We start from the raw sequence: 19436 nt of genomic DNA on the forward strand, positions 1-19436 counted from the left end.
GTCTTCATGTTCAAGGTAGGCAATGAATGGGAGACAGGACTACCCCTAGCTCTGCCCCTCACCCCTACCTCCGCCCCAGCTCGCGGCTGATGACGACATGGATCGTCATTAATTTGATGACGACATAAATTCCACTGGAGGATCTGAGGATCTGGGATGAAGCCCTGGGTCTGGTTTCCAGGAGGGCCTGACCGCGCCCACAACAGGGGTAGGGGTGGGGCGGAACTAGGAGACTCAGCAGGGAAGATGGGGAGATAGAGGCCGGAGGGACTGGGACTACAGCGCTGCCGGGGTGTCTCGGGCCAAGGAGACCCCTGGCGGGACCTCTGCGCCTCGAGTCTCCAGCGCAGCCGGAAGGGAGGGGGTAGCCCGGAGGCGGCGCCGGAACCGGAAGTTGCCTCTGCCTGAACCGAAGATGGCGGCTGCGGCGCCGCGCGCCCTAGCTCCGTAACCACCCGTAACCAATGGAGCCGCGACGATGCGGTGACTTACGGCGACTGCTTCTGCGCGACGTTCGATGATGCAACCTCCGAGTTGAGGAGGCTGCCGGCGCACACTCCGCGGGGAGGCCAGGTGGCTGCGTGTTGGAGGCGATGTCCTTGGAGGTGGTCAGGGCGGCCGCAGGGATGGTGCTCGGTGAGTGAGGCCGGCGTCGGGGGGCGGTGTGAGTGGCGCCCCTGCCGCGGGCCGCCCCCGCGTTCCTGCAGAGTAAAGCTCTCAGCGCTGGGCGCGGGTGGAGGCGGGCGCGCCGGGCCTGGCCGGGCTTCTCCGGGCGCCGCAGGCTCCCCGCGCGGCCCCGCTGAAGGAAAGCCCGTGATTCCACTGAGAGAGGCCCGGCCAGACCTCAGGGCCGCCCCCGAGGGTGTGCGTCTTCCGAGTGACCCTCAGGAGACGACTCGAGAATGCCTGTCTCTCTCATCCTCGTTTATGTGGGAAGGGCCTGGGAGGCCATCTGGTGCAGTAGGCAAAGGAGAGGGTGTAGGAGATCCGAAGTGATGTCTCTGCCCGCTCACAGTTGTGAGGCCCTTGTGCAATTCGTTTACCTTCGGAACTTTTGGTTTTCTTTAAAGGCCAGAGGAAACTGATGTTTATTTTGATTTTCTGTGCTCTGGCACCAGGATATCCGATTTATATATTTCATCCTCAGTACTTTAAGATATGGGTATCGTTTCCCTCATTTTACAGGCTTGGAAACAAGCCCAGAAAGGTTAAGTGAACTCTCCAGGGTCCCTGGCTGTTAAAGTGCAACATCCCAATTGGACAGTCTGGCCAACTACAAAGCCCTTGCTCTGTTGTTGGGATTCAAGTAGAAGCAGTATCACAAAGGAAAACGATCAAAGTTCATTTTGAAAAGCTAAATTTGATCAGTCTCTTCTTACCGAATGGATGTCCTTGGAGAGGGGAGTGGGAAAATAAACTGATACAATTTCTTTTGGACTTTGATACATTTTTTTAATTAAAGAAAATTTAAGTATCTTTTGGCTGCGAGCATGGCTGTGGGATCTCAGGGATCCCGGAATGGAACCCGCACCTCCTGCATTGGCAGGGTGCAGTCGTTACCACGAGACCAGCAGGGAAGTCCCTCCTGCTGCTGCTGCTGCTAAGTTGCGGCAGTCGTTTCCGACTCTGTGCGACCCCATAGATGGCAGCCCAACAGGCTCCCCCGTCCCTGGGATTCTCCAGGCAAGAACACTAGAGTGGGTTGCCATTTCCTTCTCCAGTGCATGAAAGTGAAAAGTGAAAGTGAAGTTGCTCAGTTGTGTCTGACTCTTAGCGACCCCGTGGACTGTAGCCTACCAGGCTCCTCTGTCCATGGGATTTTCCAGGCAAGATTACTGGACTGGGGTGCCATTGCCTTCTCCAGGGAAGTCCCTGGAATTTGATAATTTTCACTGATCAGATACCTGTTCTGTTTACAAAGATAAAGAATGGATAAAGTAGCTGCAGTATGAGGTGACTGGTAATTATTGACCAAACGAGTAACTTACTCTCTTTTTGTAAAACAGCAGAACTGTACGTCTCCGACCGAGAGGGAAATGATGTTACCGGTGATGGAACCAAGGAGAAACCTTTTAAAACAGGCCTTAAGGTAGTGCCTCTTCCTCATTAGGAAAACAACTTTGTATTTATTAATGACTCCTGCCAGTTATTATATGCCTTGTCAGGAGTCTTATCTCAAGCACTAGATTTGAAGAGAACTTTCCGAAAAGGGCAAGTAAGGGGTGTATACAGGTATGTAGCTTTAAGGGTATTAGATGCTGTATGCCTAAAGTTATTTGAACTTCCTTTTTCGGAGGGGTGGGAGGACATACGCCTTGAGGCTTGTGGGATTTTTAGTTCTCCGGCCGGGGATTGAAGCCAGGCCTTTGGCAGTGAGCACACCAAGTCCCTAACCTCTGGATTATCAGGGAGTTCCCCTTGAACATTTTTAATAGGTGTCTTCTTTTCTTCCTTACCATCAGCATTGCATCTTGGAATTTTTCTCTCCAATGAGTCAAATGATCAGTTTTTTAATTCTTGTAGAAATAAAAATTATCTTCCCATAGTCATACTGAGTTTATTCCAAACATTTCTTCCAAACTGACTCCTCAGAGTTCTCTTGGTGAATTTACCACTTGAATCCAGGTGTGACCTTGAACCTTGAGATTCAGGAACCTGATTTATATCAGTACTAGGAAAGGGACCCATTCCTCAGAACAGGCTCTCAGGATTGCATGAGTCTGGAGCCTAAAGCCGGGATGCTAATTTAACAGTAAATTATTGTTTCTCAGGGTAGTAGACTCCATCAGTTAGTTTAGCATGTTCTCTAAGCCAACTTACATGAAAGGCCAAATACAGTGCAGATGAGTTCTTCAAAAGCTTGGATTTAGGAGGTAGGTATCTGATTGTATTAGGTTACGGGGTAGGGCCAGGAAGCCATCCCTCTGGAGGTATCTGTGGCCTTGTCTGTTGACTGGAATGGCCACAGCTGCTACAGAAGGAAGCTGGATAGTGCCCGGCACCAAGGAGAGCACTGCCCTGACTTTCCTGTATATCCTGGCTGGCCAGTCCCCCTTGTGAGCTGTGTTACGGTATTTGTTTAGGTCATTATCAAGTGTTCCTGTCCTAGGACCATCGGCTCCTCTTTTAGCTCATACTCTGATTATGTTTTGGTGTGTCAAACACGGATCTTACTGGTTTTAAACCTTAGTAGAAGACTCTCATTTCAGATTGTTGGGGTGATTCCGCAGAACTGACAGTAGAGTTTAGATGAATGCATGCTGTTAGCAAGAACTGTGCCTGTCTGATTTGGAGAATTCCTCTTGGGTCCTTTCAATGTGTGATAGCAAAGAAAGAATCAGTACAGACTGTCAGGTAGTAGATCAACTCTTAGTGATTTACAAACATCTTACAAAGTCTGATTGTTAAAAGGAGAAGCTGAACTCGGTTGGATGTTTCCAAAAGATCCAGGTTCCCTCCTCCTCTTTAGCAGTAATTGAGTTGAGACTGGTGTTCAATCAAGAAGAAAAGTATTTTTCAGGTTTGGAAGCTACATCTTTAGAAAAAGTCGGATTTCATAAGCTTCAGATGTTATACTGGAGACAACAACTCATTACGTTTCTTGATTGATGATAATTTAGGAGCAGATTTGAAGGAATACTTGAAGCAATTAATAAAATACTTATTTTTTACATACTTCCAACCATCAATTTTTTTAGAAAAGAATATAAACTATAAGATATTAAATGATACGGTGATATCAGATATGTTCCAGTATATCTGGAAAGGTTGAAAAGGGGTACATATTCTATACATAGGAATTTTTCCAGTTAAATGAAACTTAGCCTTCTGCATCCCTGACCATTATGTTGTTGAGAGTTTCTGAAATGACTTGCCTGGATCCTTCGTGAGGATTAACCATCTGGAGCTGCTCTGCAGTTGGCCTCTGCTGATGGCTGTCCCTTCAGTTGTCAGCATACTTCCTGCTGGTCCCTGTGGCCCCTTAAGATCTGTTGCTTCTTGTTCACTAGTATGGGGAACTACATCACTGTGTAAAATGACATTGCTAGGATTGTTCAGGAAGGATGGTCTACTTTAAGCACAATCTTAGTACATTCAGCTGTGCCTTCTATCAGCATTGACTTTTGGCTGGTGGGGTCTTCATGTTTTCTTCTGGGCTCTTGATGATGTTCTAGGTGATGGAAGTTACCTCGTGAGTCAGGTGTTACCTTAATTTTAAACATTGCATGATGTTAAAGGAATGTCCTTTTTCTCCCTTCCCCAAGGCTTTGATGACAGTTGGAAAAGAACCCTTTCCTACCATTTACGTAGATTCACAAAAAGAAAATGAGGTAAGGTAAATCCAGAACTTGATTTTGTGAAGAACTTTTCATTAGAATACAGAGATCTGGAAAACACTAAATGTCTATTTATCTCTCCAGAGGTGGGATGTTATTTCTAAGACCCAGATGAAGAACATTAGGAAGCTGTGGCACAGGGAGCAGATGAAGAGTGAGTCCCGGGAGAAGAAAGAGGTGAGCAGTGAGTGCTCTGTGAACGTTTTTCAGTTTAGGACACCAGATGCCATGTTAACAGATTGCCCACTTATTAAAACTAGGCAGAAGACAATTTGCGAAGAGAGAAGAACCTGGAAGAAGCAAAGAAGATTACCATTAAAAATGACCCAAGTCTTCCAGAGCCGAAATGTGTAAGTGTGATGCATGTTGTTTCACATATGGTGGACCCCCGGGTCACACTGTTACTTTCTGTGTCTGAGGATCGTGCTGCCTGCTCTGGTCTTTGCACTCTTTGTCTTTTCTTTCAGAAGGAAGAGAGAGCAGTAGTGCTGGAGAGTTGTGAGTCTGGTCTTTGTGGGGCTCACTTTTTAATAAAATTGAGTGATCTCCATGTTGAACACATTCTGTCCCCACTGAAAGCTGGCAGCCCTGGCATCTGGGCCTGGTGGGCTGTGGGTCTCAGTCACGTGATTTTACCCTCCCTGAGGGCAGTTTCCTCACCGTAAAAGGAAGAGGTTGAAATCCATGATTCTCATGACCTCTTAAGAGAAAAAGTTTTTCATGATTTTTTTTTAAATTGGATTATATTTTTGTTCTTTCTAGAAGAGAATAGTTATTATTGCTGCTGAATTGTTGTGTTTTTCTTGCTTCCTTAGTGAGGGAGCTGTGTGCTTGGCCACACCTGCCAGACCCTTCCTCCCCTTGCCGCTCCCCTCCATCCCCCGGATGAAAAGCCAGCCTTGGAAGCATCCACCTCCCAGGGTGGCAGGAGGGTCCGGGAGGTCAGGGAAGGGGCTCTGCATGGACTAGGGTTGTTGCTGCCTTGAATTTTATTGACTCATTGACTTTATGTAGCAATATCTGAAGTTCTGGGTGTTTCGCACAGCCAGTTTTGCACTAAGAGAAAGAAAACTTGGATTTTTGTTTTTAACCCCTCTGGTGTGGTGAGATTTTCTGGCTCTGACCTGCGGTGGAGTGGCTATCTGCAGTTTTACGTCAGTTGTGGTTTTTTAACACTTTACTGCCACCCATCCGATATTCGTGACAAAGTTGGTATGTGATGAATGACATGCTGGGTCAAATGTTATTTACTTTAACTTGACAGGTGAAGATTCGGGAACTAGAAGGATATAGAGGCCAAAGGATAAAGGTATTTGGCTGGGTCCACAGGCTGCGTAGGCAAGGTAACTGGCAGAGTTGAACTTTTCTCTCTCTCTTTAATTTTCAATATCTCTAGTACAATATTGTCAAGTAATTAGCTTCCAATTAAATAAATTTATATTTTTAAAAAAGGCACACAAAATAGTTTAAGAAAAGATTCATTCATTTCAATACAAATATTTAGACAAATCAAGAAATAAAAAGGCATGTACTATAAAAAAAAATGTTTTTTCTGTATCCCTAGTCTTAAATGAAGAACATAAGAAAAAGCATTTACTGGAGGGTATTTTTGTTTGGGAATGCTAGCTCTTTAAAGGAAACAGTGATTTATATCCTAAGGTCATTCTTTTAGTACAACTATTGAAAGTTTAATAATTTAAATGTTGCTTAACTGTATTGGATACAATCGGTTGTATCCTTTGATCCTGGATACAGTGATCAGGAGGTATCCAGGAAGTGTTTGCTGAGCTGCACTGAATTATGTAATGGAAAGCAGGGGGTGCCTACAGAAAGTGCAGAGCCAAATCTGAAACTTCACTGGGGTCCGTGCTGGTTTATGATTAGCATATTTGTACTTGGTCCTGATGTTTTGCTTTCTCTTTTCATTATTATTATGGTTTTGCATGTCTTTTATTGTAAGTGGTTATCAAATCCTTCATAAAAAAAGAAACGGGGCATAAAAAGCCACGAGTGATTCCGTGTGGCCGTGTGTGTCACCTCCAGGGGACGCGCTGTGCTGGCCGTTGCAGGGGACTTGGGGGTGAAGGAGACGCAGTCCCTCGACTGCCATGTGTACGGCCTTGCTTTCCCCTCATGCTGTGGGTCAGGAGGCCCGCATGGGGTTTGCAAATACAGTAAGAAGGTGAAATACTTTCCAGATACTGAGTAGTGACACTACTTCAAAGGAACAAGGCCCCGTAGGAGGTTTGAATTTTCCACATTTAAACTTGGCAGTTCCTTCATAAACGATTAAATTATGAGAAAGTGCTTTCAGGTGCCTCAAGAACAGTCCGGCTAAATGTCCTCTTTCTCATTTTTAGGAAAGAATTTAATGTTTCTGGTGTTGCGGGACGGTACGGGTTTTCTCCAGTGTGTCTTGTCAGATGATTTGGTAAACATTTTCTCATATTTACGATGGCTGAATATTTGATTTTTTTCAATAGGTTCCTTTATTGTTAGTTTAGGGAATTTGGGCATCTGGAACTGTTATTATGGGAAATTTCAAACATCTCAAAAATGGAACAGCAGGAGGAAAGCTCCCAGGCTTCTCTCTCAGCCTCAGTAATGTCTTAGTTAGGCTGCTGTGACTGAGTGCCATAAACTGGGGGGCGTGGTAACAACAGAAGTTTATTTCTCACGGTTCTAGTGGTTGGAAGTCCAGATCAGGGTGCTGGCGTGGTCAGGTTCTGGTGAGGGCCTTCTTCCGGGTTGCAGACTGCCCACTTCCTGTTGTATCCACATCCTCAGCTTGCAGAGAAGGGAAAGCATTAATCCCATTCATGAGGGTTCCACCCTCATGCCCTGATGTAATCCTAACTACCTCTCAAAGGCCCCACCTCCTAACAGCATCACGTGGCAAGAAAGGGTTTCAACATAGGGATTTGGGACGGATACACATTAAATCTTTAATAACTAATATATTGCCAGTTCTGGTTTATTCCCCCCCCCCAGTTTATCTCCCAGACATCATATTTCATGTAAACATACTTGCATATGCTTCCCCAGGAAGAAATATTTTTAATATAACCACACTACCATTATCACACCCCCCCCCCAAAAAAATACCCAGTCAGATTCTCCCAATTGATACATGATGTCTTTTTACAGTTGGTTAGTTCGAATGAGGATCGGAACAAGAGCTACGTGTTGCCTTTAGTTGATAATGTCTCTGAAATCTGTCTCAGTCTATAGCAGTTCTCCCCTTTCATTTTCTTTTCCCCACTGCATTCCCCCATGCAGTTATTGGAAAGAATTGGGTCATTTGTCCTGTAGGGCTTGTTACATTCTGGATTGGTCGATTGCATCATACGGTGTAAATGTTCCTCTATCCTTTTTGTTTCTTACAAGCTGGAGGTTAGGTCTGATCATATTCAGGTCTTCTTGATATAACTACTTCATGGACATAGCTGTCTTCTTTCAATTACGTCGCATCATGAATCACATCATTCCAGTCGTCCTTATGATTAGTGGATTCAGGTGTCGATGGCCTATCCCTCCCGTATAAAGTTCTTCACTTTTTAAGAGAGATGTGGACTAATGTGTGCACACACATGTATGCACGTACACGTAGGATGCGTGCACATGTGTGTGTGTATCTACATATAGATAAATGTTTGGTTGAATGGCCGCCTTTTATTTTACTAGTTTTGGACTAGATAACTTGTTTATAAATAACCGCCTTTGCTCTCTGTATGGTAGAGTGTTTTACTAGAAATGTGAGCAGCTAAATTTGAACTTGATCTTGTCGTAGTGCCAGTGTTACAGTGGCGTCGTCTTGTCCACCGAGAGCAGCGTCGCGGTGTGTGGAACGCTGAATCTTACCCCAAAGGGCAAGCAGGTGAGTGTGTGGAGTTGCTGAGTGAAGAGTGCTATGCTTGTTGCTTTCCAGTGTCTTTGTGGTTTTTTTTGGAATTTAGCATTATAATTATAAATATAAAGATGTGATGCCCTTGCTAACTTTAGAGTGCCTTTTCCTTTTCCAGTGAAATATGTGTGCTGTACAGCTTGTATGATGTAACAATCTCAGTGATTTTCAGCCTAAAGAATTACTGAATAATCTTCAAGGGCGAGAATAACTTGCTGTTTATATGTGAATAATTTCTCAGCTAGGTGAAAATAAAAATTTCATCTACTGGAAGTGTTTCAGGAAAGAACAGTAATCTAAATTTGAAACTTTTAAAACAGAATTTGAAAGGCTCTTAAAAAAAAAAAAACTTAAATATAACTCTGACAGTCAGAATTGTTTGTTCCCCAACCAACACACATGCCACCTAGTACCAGTTAAGAGCTGCTGCTGCTGCTAAGTCACTTCAGTCGTGTCCGACTCTGTGCGACCCCATAGACGGCAGCCTGCCAGGCTCCCCCATCCCTGGGATTCTCCAGGCAAGAACACTGGAGTGGGTTGCCATTTCCTTCTCCAATGCGTGAAAGTGAAAAGTGAAAGTGAAGTCGCTCAGTCGTGTCTGACTCTTAGCGACCCCATGGACTGCAGCCCACCAGGCTCCTCCGTCCATGGGATTTTCCAGGCAAGAGTACTGGAGTGGGGTGCCATCGCCTTCTCCGAGTTAAGAGCTACTTGTTGGTAATTATTGTTCAAGCAACAACTGTGGTTGGATTGGTTTCTGGGAAAGAAAACAAAGATGACATATTAAGCAGCAGAGGGAGCCCATGGGGTCCTCCCAAGAGACTAGAAACACTGGTAAAAGAGACTCCCTGAGTCCATGTAAAGAACCTGTATTAGGAGTGAATATCTGGTTCAGGGTCACTGGATTTGCCTTGTAAGTAATGCGATTGCACAATGGAGTGGCTGTCTTGGTGTTTCCTGCTGCCAGTGTTGGGCACCAAGATGCCTATATATTCCACATTGTGTGGCTTCTACATACAAGGCTTTTGATGGGATTATTAGGGAGGATTGGAATTTTTACTATCTATATGTTCCAGAGAGAAACATCTTTTAGTAAAACCTTGGTATTTAAGGAATTTTCACGTTACTTTTGAATTATTGGGCAAAGGCTGGAAGATCTACTAAAATGTTGATAGTAGTTAGTGGTTACTCCAGGTCATGGGATTATAGTTTATTTTCTAGCTTGTGCTTTTCTGTTTTATAAAAAGTGTGTGTGTGTGATTTACTCTGAAAGAAATATTAAATCTGTCAATATGAAATTCAGTTACTGGGTCTTTGTGTTTAGAAGGGTAGGCTGGTAAAGATAGGTTCTTAGAAATATGAGCTTACTGAAAATGTTGCCACGAGTGAGGCTCCCTCGCCCTGTACACTTTCTGTCTCCTCCTTCCCTCTCTTCCTCCCCGCCCTGTTTAAATCTGTAGGCTCCGGGGGGCCACGAGCTGAGCTGCGACTTCTGGGAGCTGATTGGGTTGGCCCCCGCTGGAGGTGCTGACAACTTGATCAACGAGGAGTCCGACGTGGACGTCCAGCTCAACAACAGACACATGATGATCCGGGGGGAGAACATGTCCAAAATCCTGAAGGCGCGCTCCGTGATCACCAGGTGCTTCAGAGACCACTTCTTCGACAGGGGGTACCACGAAGTAAGTGCGCGCGGTCATCCCCGTAGACGACGCCCTTCGCGTGTGTGACCTTGGGCCTGGTGCTCACAGAAGGCCTGTTTACCCCTTTCCTGCTTGTTGGCGCAGATCACTCCTCCAACGTTGGTGCAAACACAGGTGGAAGGCGGCGCCACGCTCTTCAAGCTCGACTATTTTGGGGAAGAGGCGTATCTGACGCAGTCCTCTCAGCTCTACCTGGAGACCTGCATTCCAGCTCTGGGGGACGTCTTTTGCATCGCACAGTCATACAGGGCAGAACAGTCCAGAACACGAAGACACCTGGCTGAGTATGCGGTTGTCTTTTTGCTTTCGTTTTAAATTTTGTTTTCTGAGAAGGCACGTTCAGAGAAGCAATCTTCATGGAGGTAAATGACAGTCTGTGTAAAAACCTCTGAAGTATTGAGAGGTTTTATAAAGGGTACTTGAATGAGTTAATGGAAACTGTCCAAGAAGTTCTACCTCGTAGCTCACGAAGGTCTGTGATTGCTCTCTCTTGATCCTTTATGTGTTGGGGAATAAACAAGAAATCATTAAGGAGGGGGAAAGGAAGTCGGGTAGGCTAAAACTAATTTGCAGAGTTGGGAGTTGATTAGCACAGTGGAGTTTCCCAGTGTTAAGATCCTTGCTCTAGAGAAACTTAGTGGAAAGAAGGGCAGCTCTGACCTAGTGTCGTGTTCCTCAGATACACTCACGTGGAAGCCGAGTGTCCTTTCCTGACCTTCGAGGAGCTCCTGAACCGCCTGGAGGACTTGGTGTGTGACGTGGTCGATAGAGTCCTAAAATCACCTGCAGGAAGCATAGTGCGCGACCTCAACCCGGTAGGCCTGCCGTTGTTTGGAGACATGAAATGAGGGTTCTGCTTTAGAAGGCAGCAAGGTCCACGTTCTCGATTTTTACAGATTTAATAGCTTGGGGATCCACATTCTCGATTTTTACAGATTTAATAGCTTGGTGAGCTTTGAAATAAAATGACTGGTTTTTTGAAGTATAATTGATATATAACATATTACTTTCAGGTGTACACCCTAATGCCTTGAGAGAGAGAGAGAGAGATATATATATATATATATATATATATATATATATATATTAGAAAACGGGGCTTCCCTGGTGGTCCAGTGGTTGAGGGCCCACCTGCCGGCCTGGGAGGGTTGCATATGCCTCGGGGCTACTGGGCCTGCACACCACAACTATGGAGCCCACGTGCGCTGGGCCTGTGCCCCCAAGAGAAGCCCCCGCAGTGAGAAGCCTGCACACCGCAACGCAGACCCAGCGCAGCCAAAAATAAATAAGATTTTTAAAAACAGAAGATGACCCCACGTCACACCTAGTTACAGCTTTTTTCTTGTGATGCAACCTTTCAAGATCCTTTCCTATCAACTTTCAAATTTATAATATAGTATTATTGATTATAGTCACCATGTCATACATCACATCCTATTGGGACTTAACCTCTTTTGTACCTGGAAGTTTGTACTTTTTGATCCCCTTCACCCATTTCCAGACTGATATTTTAAAGACTAAAATTGGATACTAGTCATTGCCAATAATTTCGTAGTATTTTAACTTACATAGAAAGTTGGTATGTGTTTTCCATTTTTAGGGATGTCCAGTTTTGGGGAGTGGGTGTTTGACTGCACTGTATGGCTTGTGGGATCTTAGTTCCAGCTGGATGCTTGGCAGTGGAAATGCAGAGTCCTAACCACTGGACTGCCAGAGAATTCCCCAAGTTGCTTTTAAGTCTGAAAGAATTTTTTTTAAGGTTTAAAAATAGCTTTTATTTCTTAAAAGTTAACATGGCATAATAGGAAACCAAAAACACTCAAGATGCAGAAAACAAAGTCATTCGTAATCACAAGCAGTTTGCTCTAGCTCTTCTAGCCCTTCTAGCTCTTATGTGTGTGTGTTCACAACTAAGCATCCATTTTTATATAATTAAGATCATAACAGTTATGTATCATACTGTTTTCACACATCATGAATATTTACCATTTCAAAGTCCCAAAGCTATGAGTATTTTGATAAACAAGAATGCACTACACCAGCTCAATCTGGAAGGAAAAAGAATGTAATCCAGCCTTTCTTGGCGACAAAAATTTCAGAGAAGACAAAAAGGGCAACAAGCCTCTAGATAAAGATATTGGCAGAGTTAGGATTAAAATTCCCTTAATGTTCAATTAAAAATGAGACCTAAATCAACAGTACACAAAGTATAACGCTTCTAAGAGGACTCATTATTTGATCCAAACTATTAAAAAGTATTAGCAAGGAGGTATGTTTCCCTTGAATTAATTACTAAATAGTGTGTTCCTGTAGTACCAAGAAATGTCCACACGCATTATCCTCAAAATATAAACACGAACACATCCACATCCACCCCTCCCTTTATGCTTCTGCTCCTCTGCCGCCAGCGTCAATGAACAAGTCCTGACGTTCATGAAGTAATATCTGATATAACGGTAAATATCTCTTGAAATGTTCGTGTGAATGGTTTCTTTACATACACCATGTTTTTCCTTTCTGCTGTAGAATTTTAAGCCCCCTAAACGGCCTTTCAAACGGATGAACTATTCAGATGCGATTGTGTGGCTGAAAGAACACAACATAAAGAAAGAAGACGGAACTTTCTATGAATTTGGAGAGGTACGAATTCCTCTGTAGTCACTGTGTCAAAGGGAGCCTCATGCTTCAGTGGATTGCTGCTTCCGGTCACCAGCAATGTAGGAGGCATCTGCTTGTTAAATAAACGATAACCACAGACCCTCCTTCCTGGGCGTGTCTGAGGATCCATGGCTCAGTAGGCATCGAGTGCTCCTTGGGGCAGTGCCTTTTCTGGGGTCCTCAGTACATATTAGCCAGTTTGTAGCCTTCACACCCCCTCCTTTGTCTCATTCCTCTCCCGTAAGTCCTGTTCTTACTAGCTCTGGTTGTGATTCTCTAGACTGGCAGGACGCTTCAGAACGTCCCGTAAGTCCTGTTCTTACTAGCTCTGGTTGTAGTAATCTAGACTGGCAGGACCCTTCAGAACGTCCCGTAAGTCCTGTTCTTACTAGCTCTGGCTGTGATTCTCTAGACTGGCAGGACCCTTCAGGACGTTGTGAACTTTGAAGTCACGTGCAAAGCCTTGGCATCTGTGTGTGCTCGTTTTGGTTTTCTGGAGAAAGTAACTGACTTTCAAAAAGGATAAAAAGTGAAAGTGTTAGTCACTCAGTCATGTCTGACTCTGTGCTTCCCCATGGACTCTTCCCGCCAGGCTCCTCTGTCCATGGGATTGCCCAGGCAAGAATACTTCCTTCCTCCATAACAGTGGACTGAACAGTGAACTCCTTCATATGGAGGAGGTTCAAAGAAGAAAATAGCCACTGGTTAAAGTGTAAAACCAGGAGAGAAGGCTTTGATGGTGAAGGTGGCCCAGCACCCCAGATACGCGGAGCATGTGTGCCTTGCCCGGGAGCACCCCCCAGCAGTGTGTGGGAGCAGGTTATCAGCACTATTCCAAACCCGCCTCCTTGTGCATTTAACCACTCCTTATATAGTGTTTGCAAATCTGTTTTACAAAGGAAATATGTGATTTTTGTTTCATTTTTAGAAAGAAATTAGCGAGGACAGTGTACTAAGCTTCTATAAGTTACTTTAATTGTTTCATGAGTTCGGTTGACCTTGTGTGAAACCAGACTCTGTGCTGAAGACCTGAGCGCCGTCACCACCTAGTCCAGCAGGCTGGTGGGATTGAGTGGAAAGAACGCGAGCCCCCCAGGTGGGCTTCAGTCCCACCTCTGTCCTCGCTGCTGGGTAACAGAGGCCAGCGACCCCGCTGTCTGATTCCCTGTCTGCCTTGGAGGTAACGTCCGCTTGTAAAGTCAGAGGACTTACTGAGTTCAGGGCCCGGCAGGCAGTCCTCTGAGCCTGTCAGCATTTCCTCTCCACGTTGGCATCATCCCACACACAGGAGGGGGCTAGGATAGAGCAGAGGTCTCCAGCCCCTGGGACACGCAGTGAGACCCTTCTCCTGCAGTTAGCATGTGAAGAGCTCTCCCGCTCACCTCTCATTTCCTCTCTGGACTGTAGAGGGCGCAGGGCTCCAGGGCGAGAGCTTGCAAGCCACTGTGCCCGGCGACGGGGGAGCGCCCTCAGTGCTTAACCTTAAATCAGTCTTGCCCCATTCTTTCCAATCAGTTTTTACCAGGATGAGTTTTTTCAGTTTGAACTTGAATTTATGTGTGGTTTACTGAAGGATGCGTGAGCGGAAAACAGATTAACTTGATTCATCATCATCTAACCTCTCTTGGCTAACTACTGCAGGTGTGGTTACACTTATAAATTCGACACTGGTTATTTGTCTTACAGCTGTGTCTTAGGACTGTTGAAGGCATGCAGATTTATTGTAACAGGAAAGGAGCGGAGATAACAGGGGAGTTTAAAGATTGGTGTTATTAATAACATAGTGTGTGTGTATAGATCAATGACGTTGAGAAGCATTTGCTGATTATCTTACACCTTATGGGACTGGGTGGACTGCGTTTGCTTCAGACCCAGATAAAACTGGCCATTGGAAAGGGATAATGGAGCAGTATATCACCCCTGTGTGTGTGTGTGTATGTTTATTCCTCGTGACGTGGCACAGATGTAATGTAGGAGGAGGCAGATCTGCTTACAGAGATGGTCCCTTACACCCGCGTGGTCATGGGTTATGGGTGGACGTGTGTTCTGGGCTCTGTTGGGTGAGTAAGATGGCGGACTGCTGCTGGATCAGAGAGCTGCTTCTGCCAGGGCGCCTTTCGAGGTCTAGATGTTCATGAAGCCCCTGTCTAACCTCAGGATATCCCGGAAGCTCCAGAGAGACTGATGACGGACACCATCAACGAGCCCATCTTGCTGTGTCGCTTTCCCGTGGAGATCAAGTCCTTCTACATGCAGCGCTGTCCCGAGGACCCCCGGCTCACCGAATCTGTCAGTCTAGGATTCAGATAGTGATTTTGCTTCTGAAGGGTGGGGGGTGGGGGCGTTGGAATAAGACACAGCTCATAGCAGATATTTTTTTATAAATCTCCAGCATTTCAGGAAGTGTTTTCTGCGCTCTGATGGCGTTTAACCTGCCTTGTTGAATTACGGCATTTGAGTCATACTTGGTTTGGCACGATCATCAGACGCTTTTAGTGATTTCCATTCAAACTCTAGAGCAGTGCCATGACTGAGAGCCTGATCTTTACTGTTTTATTTACTCATTCTGAAAGGTCGACGTGTTGATGCCCAATGTTGGTGAGATCGTGGGTGGCTCCATGCGTATCTGGGATAATGAAGAGATCCTGGCAGGTTACAAAAGAGAAGGGATTGACCCCACTCCCTATTACTGGTACACGGATCAGGTAAAAACTTTTATTAAATAAACCCTTTAACGTTTTTTCAACATAATAGTTCTGTTTAAATTGAAATCGTCAGAAGAATTCAGGGTGGTACCTTAGCATGTGAAGGAGCTGTATTCAGTCTCGTGGTTTTAATAATGTGTGTGAGCATTGCGGGATTTGTCTTTGGCCACTAATATGTTAACTTAATTTGAAAACCTGTTAACTGCTGGCCTCGCTCGTTGCTACCGAGTTTTTAAAAATGTGTCATCAGATCCTACTAATATCTAGTTGTTCCTTTTTTCTGATAAACAGACATTAGCTTAATTTGAAGTGTGAAATATTTTCTTTCTAGGGTGTTAAATCCCTGGTTTATTTTTCATATCCAAGTATTTTTTCCCCATGTGGTCCATGAAGGAATGTAGCTTAAGGGTCGAATCCCTTGTTTGTTTTTGGCTGCGCTGGTCATTGTTGCAGGGCACAGGCTTCTCACTGCGGTGGAGCAGGGCTCTAGGGTGTGCGGGCCTCAGGAATTGCGGTGTCCGGGCTTAGCTGCTCCTGAGCACGTGGGATCTTCCCAGACCAGGGATCAAACCTGTGTCCCCAGCATTGGCAGGCAGATTCTTAACCACTGGATCCCCAGGGAAGTCCAAGGGTTGATCCCTTAACCACAATAAGCTGACTCATTTTACAGCAGAAAACTTTCACTATTTTAAACAAAATTGTACACTAAGCCTTTATTCCTCTGTCTCTCTCTCTCTCTAACAGAGAAAATATGGCACGTGTCCACATGGTGGCTATGGCCTGGGCTTGGAACGATTCTTAACCTGGATTCTGGACAGATACCACATCCGAGATGTGTGCTTGTACCCTCGGTTTGTCCAGCGCTGCAAGCCATGATCGGTCCCCCCAACCCCCAGAGCTTTAAGGAGAGAACACGGTTCGTGGAAGGAACAGACTGCCTCTTAAAAAAAAAAAGAAGCCAAAATCTTCCCCCCGCTTTTTTTTTTTTAATTCCACGGGGGTATGTCCGTTTCTGTTTTCTCTTTTTTATTCCTGCTACCACAGAAAGCAGTTCAAAACATTTTGAATATCAAGTAACATTGATGTTATCATTTTAAGGAAAAAATACCCATTACAAAGTTTGGGAAAAACTGGCTTATAGCTTTGCAGTTAGAAGTATGTCTCAGCGCTTTATCCACCTTTAGGTTACAATCTTTATGTCGTATATACCACATATATCATTAAATAATTTAAAATTATGATCTTAGACATTCCAGTAATTTAATCTCTCTGTCCTTTTAAGTATAAATGGAATTCTTTTCATTTATACCACTTTATCGTATCAATGAGTTCAACACCTTGGGGAAAAATTGACAATATGCTGTAAAAATCTGCTAGTATTAGAACAGAGCCTAAATCAGTAGATACAGGAATGATATGACTACAATCTTTTGCATCCGTTGTGAATCTTTCCTAAATCTCATAGCTGCTTATAACTCTAAAGCATACAAATTGGTGTGGAGGAATTTGTAAAAATGGAATTACCTTAAACAGTTGGAAGTGACAGCAAGTTTTTGGCACATCAGTGAACAGCTTGCTTTCTCGCATTAGTTTAAAGAGGCAGGGTGATCTCTCTCTCCTGGTAGTTCCACAGTAATTCAGAACAGAGAAGTTCCCAAAGCGTTTGCAGCTGGCATCTTAAGGACAGCCCTCTGTGGTGGTTGGCGTCACCCCACATACTGTGTCTTTAGATCTAATCTCTCCTACCTTATTAACTCTCAGGCTTATTGAATGGCTTCCTTTCAGGTTTGGTTAATTTCTCCCCTCAAATGCATGTCAGTGTATTCTCAATAAGCTCTATTCGCAGCAATCAATAAATGGACACATGTAAAAACTCTTTGCCAACTTAATTTTTTAAAGCTAAATGTCTCTGTTTCACGTTAATTCGTGCCTTTTGTATTTTTAAAATACTTTTCATGATTTGTATATGTGAAATTAGATATTACTGAATTTAGTAGGTGTTACTAAATACATGGTAAGGAAAAGGAAGGTGTTTTTAAAATTAGATGTGGGTGCTAGTTACATCACTTTTATAATCCTTGTTGTGTTTCTGGACACATTAGAGTGTATCTTATTTTGCAGTTAAGTGAAATGACACATGTAAATGGGTGTATTTGTAGTATATTTGGCCTCTATCTTTAAATAAGAAATACTGGTTAGAATGTGAATGAGCTTTAATTGGATTCAACTAGGCAATTCACTTGATCAGAATTTAGGTGAGGAGATTAGACTCATGCATTTTAATTGTATAAATTGGTCAAGCATCTTAAATACGGACGGAAAGCAATGGGACTAGGTGGGGATAAGGGAGTCAAGGTGACATCAAACCAGGAATCCAAGCAGCAAACCTTAGGCACGTGGGCTTACGTTCCCTTCGCTCTGGTTGTCACTGTGACCCGAGCGCCACACCCCAGCACATCCCCGCCAAGCGTCCACCTCACAGACACCCGGGTTCTGAGTCCCTGCTCTGGTAGGGCTCGTCTCATGGCCCATAACCTCTCCCTGTTGTGTGATTCTCACACCGGCAATCCCCTGCACCGTGGGTACTTGTGTAGCTGACCTGTTGCAAGTTTTGGAGACGGGTGGGAGGTTAATTTTCACAGCAATTCAAATGACTTCAGTTTTGGGTTGGCCAAAAAGTTTGTTCAGGTTTTTCTGCACCATCTCGTGGAAAAACCTGAACAAGCTTTTCGGCCAACCCCATACTAAGCTCTCCGTTTTGGTCAATGTCCTGCAGCCATTTCTGGCCACCCGACTCCTCCCATCCGGCAGCCTCTAGCATTTTCTAAAAGTTCCCTGTTCGTTTACGTGGCTGTGGCAGGTGTTCATGGCACGCGAACTCTCAGCTGTGGCACGCGGGATCTAGTTCCCTGACCAGGGGTCGAGCCTGGGCCCCCTGCATTGGGAGTGGGGAGTCTTAGCCACTGGACCACCAGGAAGTCCCCAACATTTCTCATTTAGTGTAGAGTAATATGACTATCAGAAGCAACCGTCCTACATACGGAGGTCACTTGGGACTGTAAGCATACTGGTGCTCAGGCCTCATCACAGACAAGTAGAATCTGAATTTCAGGGATCGACCCAGGACTCTTTTTTTTTTTTTTTTAATTTATTTGGCTGTGCTGAGTCTTAGCTCTGGCATATAGGATGTAGTTCCCCAACCAGGAATTGAACCCGGGCCCCCTGCCTTAGGAGCATGGAGTCTTAGCCACTGGACTACCAAGAAAGTCCCAGCATATTTTTTAAAAGCCCGCGCAGGTGAGGCTGTGGCAGAGTTAGGTTGACTGTCACCAAGTAGCTACCTCCCACTTCTGAAGCCAACCTTAAGCCTCTCATCACTGTAGAGCCTCATGATTTCACATTCATCTCTTTTGAGAGTGTTCCTAGCCTCAGGGTTGAAATGGGAACACAGGTAAAGCTGAGACTGTTCAATATTGACCAATAGCCACAAAAACACTATACCTGTGGACTCGTTAGCTTTCAGGTCATACTGGGAAATTCGCAAAAGGAGTACTGCTTCGTGTCAGCCATGTACTGTCACGTGCCTTAACCCCCACAGTAGCCTGTGATAGTTTATATAAATTGTTAATTTATACAGTATATAAATTTTATATTTATAGCCCTCTAATAGCACTTATTATTCCTGAGATAATGGCTGAGAAAGGTTAAAAATCATTCCTGAAGATACATGGTTAAAAGTGACAGAATGAAGTTTAAACTCCAAAGCTTGAATGATATTAAACTTAGGATCATATTATTTCATTCAGTCCTAAGGAAAAAAGATGTTACCAGGTACAAGTGCTGTGATTCATAGTATTTGGTATGCTGTGCTCCGAGTGCTCAATCTTGTGCAATTCTTTGCGACCCCATGGACTGTAGCCCGCCAGGCTCTCCTGTCCATGGGCTTCTCCAGGCCAGAATGCTGGAGTGGGTTACCATTTCATTCTGCAGTAGTGTTTGGTAATTGCCGGTCAATTAAATTATTCAGTTTCTTATGCTGAAAAGTTTCCTTCTACCTCCTGGATTGTTACTAATGATTAGGTGAAGAGTGTTATCTTTGAAAAAATATTGGTATACTCTGCAGTTCAGA

The 19436-nt window shown here is 44.5% G+C and overlaps 1 protein-coding gene across 2 annotated transcripts; it reads left to right on the plus strand.

Moving 5' to 3' along the window:
* Positions 1–383: 383 nt before the first annotated feature.
* Positions 384–17180, plus strand: NARS1 (asparaginyl-tRNA synthetase 1). 2 transcript variants are annotated; one of them, XM_006044859.3, is made up of 15 exons: positions 384–636; positions 2010–2089; positions 4266–4331; positions 4422–4514; positions 4598–4687; positions 5602–5680; positions 6698–6768; positions 8128–8214; positions 9702–9923; positions 10029–10228; positions 10624–10759; positions 12471–12584; positions 14760–14891; positions 15176–15307; positions 16052–17180. In XM_006044859.3, exons 1-15 carry the CDS (start codon positions 594–596, stop codon positions 16181–16183), a joined length of 1677 nt encoding a protein of 558 aa, XP_006044921.1. In that variant the 5' UTR covers positions 384–593; the 3' UTR covers positions 16184–17180. The 2 variants fall into 2 exon arrangements, with proteins under 2 accessions (XP_006044921.1, XP_006044920.1); XM_006044858.3 differs by having other exon boundaries at positions 386–636; positions 2007–2089.
* Positions 17181–19436: the final 2256 nt, after the last annotated feature.

This window comes from Bubalus bubalis, chromosome 22 (assembly GCF_019923935.1).
Source record: "Bubalus bubalis isolate 160015118507 breed Murrah chromosome 22, NDDB_SH_1, whole genome shotgun sequence".
Taxonomy (NCBI): domain Eukaryota; kingdom Metazoa; phylum Chordata; class Mammalia; order Artiodactyla; family Bovidae; genus Bubalus; species Bubalus bubalis.

Excerpts from the sequence above, each read along its gene's own strand:
- NARS1 (XM_006044858.3), top strand. The coding sequence starts at position 594 with ATGTCCTTGGAGGTGGTCAGGGCGGCCGCAGGGATGGTGCTCG. Across the intron at positions 5,681-6,697 it reads CCACAGGCTGCGTAGGCAAG|GAAAGAATTTAATGTTTCTG; the intron begins GTAACTGGCAGA and ends TCTCATTTTTAG. Across the intron at positions 9,924-10,028 it reads TCGACAGGGGGTACCACGAA|ATCACTCCTCCAACGTTGGT; the intron begins GTAAGTGCGCGC and ends TTGTTGGCGCAG.